The sequence below is a fragment of the Oncorhynchus kisutch genome, linkage group LG27 (assembly GCF_002021735.2).
Source record: "Oncorhynchus kisutch isolate 150728-3 linkage group LG27, Okis_V2, whole genome shotgun sequence".
Taxonomy (NCBI): Eukaryota; Metazoa; Chordata; class Actinopteri; order Salmoniformes; family Salmonidae; genus Oncorhynchus; species Oncorhynchus kisutch.
Window position 1 is genome coordinate 41,095,096 of NC_034200.2, and position 4,355 is coordinate 41,099,450.

At 43.2% G+C, this 4,355-nt stretch overlaps 1 protein-coding gene across 1 annotated transcript in view; it reads right to left on the reverse strand.

The window, feature by feature from the left end:
• Positions 1 to 3,921, reverse strand: part of LOC109871925 (tripartite motif-containing protein 29) — a 6,027-nt gene extending 2,106 nt beyond the window's left edge. The window contains exon 1 of the mRNA XM_020462955.2: positions 3,255 to 3,921. Within this exon, the coding sequence (XP_020318544.2) occupies positions 3,255 to 3,845 (591 nt within the window). The 5' untranslated portion in view covers positions 3,846 to 3,921. The remainder of the gene's footprint in view (positions 1 to 3,254) is intronic.
• Between the last annotated feature and the right edge of the window lie 434 nt (positions 3,922 to 4,355).

Consider the following 4,355-nt stretch of genomic DNA (forward strand, 5'->3'; position numbering starts at 1 on the left):
ACAGACCCATACAGCCTCCATCCTACTAAACTACACTGTAGTAGTTACAGACCCATACAGCCTCCATCCTACTAAACTACACTGTAGTAGTTACAGATCCATTCAGCTATGGAGCCTCCATCCTACTAAACTACACTGTACTAGTTACAGATCCATACAGCCTCCATCCTACTAAACTACACTGTAGTAGTTACAGATCCATACAGCCTCCATCCTACTAAACTACACTGTAGTAGTTACAGATCCATACAGCCTCCATCCTACTAAACTACACTGTAGTAGTTACAGACCCATACAGCCTCCATCCTACTAAACTACACTGTAGTAGTTACAGATCCATACAACCTCCATCCTACTAAACTACACTGTAGTAGTTACAGACCCATACAGCCTCCATCCTACTAAACTACACTGTAGTAGTTACAGATCCATACAGCCTCCATCCTACTAAACTACACTGTAGTAGTTACAGACCCATACAGCCTCCATCCTACTAAACTACACTGTAGTAGTTAGATCCAGCCAGCCTCCATCCTACTAAACTACACTGTAGTAGTTAGATCCAGCCAGCCTCCATCCTACTAAACTACACTGTAGTAGTTAGATCCAGCCAGCCTCCATCCTACTAAACTACACTGTAGTAGTTACAGACCCATACAGCCTCCATCCTACTAAACTACACTGTAGTAGTAACAGATCCATACTGCCTCCATCCTACTAAACTACACTGTAGTAGTTACAGATCCATACAGCTATGGCGCCTCCATCCTACTAAACTACACTGTAGTAGTTACAGATCCATACAGCCTCCATCCTACTAAACTACACTGTAGTAGTTACAGATCCATACAGCGTCCATCCTACTAAACTACACTGTAGTAGTAACAGATCCATACAGCCTCCATCCTACTAAACTACACTGTAGTAGTTACAGACCCATACAGCCTCCATCCTACTAAACTACACTGTAGTAGTAACAGATCCATACTGCCTCCATCCTACTAAACTACACTGTAGTAGTTACAGATCCATACAGCTATGGAGCCTCCATCCTACTAAACTACACTGTAGTAGTTACAGATCCATACAGCGTCCATCCTACTAAACTACACTGTAGTAGTAACAGATCCATACAGCCTCCATCCTACTAAACTACACTGTAGTAGTTACAGACCCATACAGCCTCCATCCTACTAAACTACACTGTAGTAGTTACAGATCCATATAGCCTCCATCCTACTAAACTACACTGTAGTAGTTACAGACCCATACAGCCTCCATCCTACTAAACTACACTGTAGTAGTAACAGATCCATACAGCCTCCATCCTACTAAACTACACTGTAGTAGTTACAGATCCATACAGCCTCCATCCTACTAAACTACACTGTAGTAGTAACAGATCCATACAGCCTCCATCCTACTAAACTACACTGTAGTAGTTACAGATCCATACAGCCTCCATCCTACTAAACTACACTGTAGTAGTTACAGACCCATACAGCCTCCATCCTACTAAACTACACTGTAGCAGTTACAGATCCATACAGCCTCCATCCTACTAAACTACACTGTAGTAGTTACAGATCCATACAGCCTCCATCCTACTAAACTACACTGTAGTAGTTACAGATCCATACAGCCTCCATCCTACTAAACTACACTGTAGTAGTAACAGATCCATACAGCCTCCATCCTACTAAACTACACTGTAGCAGTAACAGATCCATACAGCCTCCATCCTACTAAACTACACTGTAGTAGTTACAGATCCATACAGCCTCCATCCTACTAAACTACACTGTAGTAGTTACAGACCCATACAGCCTCCATCCTACTAAACTACACTGTAGTAGTTACAGACCCATACAGCCTCCATCCTACTAAACTACACTGTAGTAGTTACAGACCCATACAGCCTCCATCCTACTAAACTACACTGTAGTAGTTACAGACCCATACAGCCTCCATCCTACTAAACTACACTGTAGTAGTTACAGACCCATACAGCCTCCATTCTACTAAACTACACTGTAGTAGTTACAGATCCATACAGCCTCCATCCTACTAAACTACACTGTAGTAGTTACAGATCCATACAGCCTCCATCCTACTAAACTACACTGTAGTAGTTACAGACCCATACAGCCTCCATCCTACTAAACTACACTGTAGTAGTTACAGATCCATACAGCCTCCATCCTACTAAACTACACTGTAGTAGTTACAGATCCATACAGCCTCCATCCTACTAAACTACACTGTAGTAGTTACAGATCCATACAGCCTCCATCCTACTAAACTACACTGTAGTAGTTACAGATCCATACAGCCTCCATCCTACTAAACTACACTGTAGTAGTTACAGACCCATACAGCCTCCATCCTACTAAACTACACTGTAGTAGTTAGATCCAGCCAGCCTCCATACAGCCTTGTTGTTGTGAATTTGTTAGGTTAGATTACTCGTTGGTTATTACTGCATTTTCGGAACTAGAAGCACAAGCATTTCACTAAACTCGCATTAACATCTGCTAACCATGTGTATGTGACAAATGACATTTTATGTTATTTTAATGGAGAGCTTTTCTTCCAAAAACAAGGTATTTTCTAAGTGACCCCACACTTTTGAATGGTAGTGTGTACACACACACACACACACACACACACACACACACACACACAGCTGGGAAACTCCACGAACTCTGATTTCAAGAGAGAATACTATTATGAAGAAAGAACCAGACTAGCTGAACTCTTTATGGACTGCTCTGGTGTGTATTAGTTACAACTGTCCCCACACATTCTGTGAACTAACATCAGAACTGTTTAGAGCAGGCAGGTACGGTGGCTCCCATAGGACATAAGGTGAGCCAAAAGGTACACACAACAATAATGCATAAGGGCTACATAGCGAACATAACACAACAGTTTATTATGGATTCACATGACAACTAAATTGCCATGTGCGACGCAGTTTATGCGAATTGACACTCTACTGTTCCACGCAAATCCCGACCCTGTCTCTCGGTGTGATTTAGGCTTCATGTGTAATGTAATGGAACAGAGTCATTATTCATAAGGGCAATGGTTGACCAAAATGTCTGACCTTTTATCACGACAAAAAAAAAAGGTTAATGTCCATTAGAAATATTCTAATTTCTACTTCTATGTTTAGATCAATCCTATAAGTGTGTCCTGGGTGACAACGAGCAGTTAATGATCAACAGAGAACGGCCGTGCCGATATCCCACCTGTTTTTGCTGGATCTCAGTCTCCACCAGGACCGTGTCATGGCCCTTATGCTCCGCCGTCATACACAGGTAACATATACAGTGTTGGTCTGTCCGACAGTACACCTCCAGCAGCTTGTCGTGATGCGGACAGATCGTCTCCTGTAGTTTCTTGGAGGCCTGGACCAACTTGTGTTTCTTAAACGGAGCTGATTCGTAGTGAGGCAGGAGGTGGGTGTCGCAGTAAGAGGCCAGACACACCAGACAGGATTTAACGGCTCGGTTCTTCCTCCCGGTGCACACGTCACATTCCACGTCCTCCGGTCCGGCGTAGCACTGTTCCGGGGGAGCAACTTGAAGTCCTGTCTTCTTGAACTTGTCCACCACCTCGGATAGCATGGTGTTTCTGCCCAGGAGGGGCCTCGGGTTGAAGCTCTGGCGGCACTGCGGACAGCAGTAAAACCCCAGAAAATCGTCCTGGTCCCAGTAGCCTTTAATACAGACCGAACAGTAGCTATGACCACACGGGATGGTTACAGGATCCCTCAGCACATCCAGACATATGGAACAGTTGAATTGGTCTTGGTCGAGGAAGAGTCCAGCTTGAGCCATTTTGTGAACACAAACAGGGAGTTAAAGAGACGAGCTTTGTTTACAGGAAGTGGAGGGTGTGGGGATGTCGTCGGAAGAAGGCAGACGTCGACGGTCCGCAAACCAACGTTAAAGGTACACGTCGCCACCTACCGTGCTGGAGTGTGTGGTCAATCCCGGGTTACAACATCAGCTCCACATTTCTTAATCCTCCTACCTAACTCAGTACTTCTGAGAAAATAAAAAAGAGCCCTACTAATTTATAATAGACAGTAGTTATATAGGATGGTGTCTATAGACAGTATAGACAGTAGTTATAAAGGATGGTGTGTATAGACAGTATTTATATAGGATGGTGTATATAGACAGTAGTTATATAGGATGGTGTGTATAGACAGTAGTTATATAGGATGGTGTGTATAGACAGTAGTTATATAGGATGGTGTGTATAGACAGTAGTTATATAGGATGGTGAGTATAGACAGTATAGACAGTAGTTATAATAGGATGGTGTGTATAGACAGTAGTTAT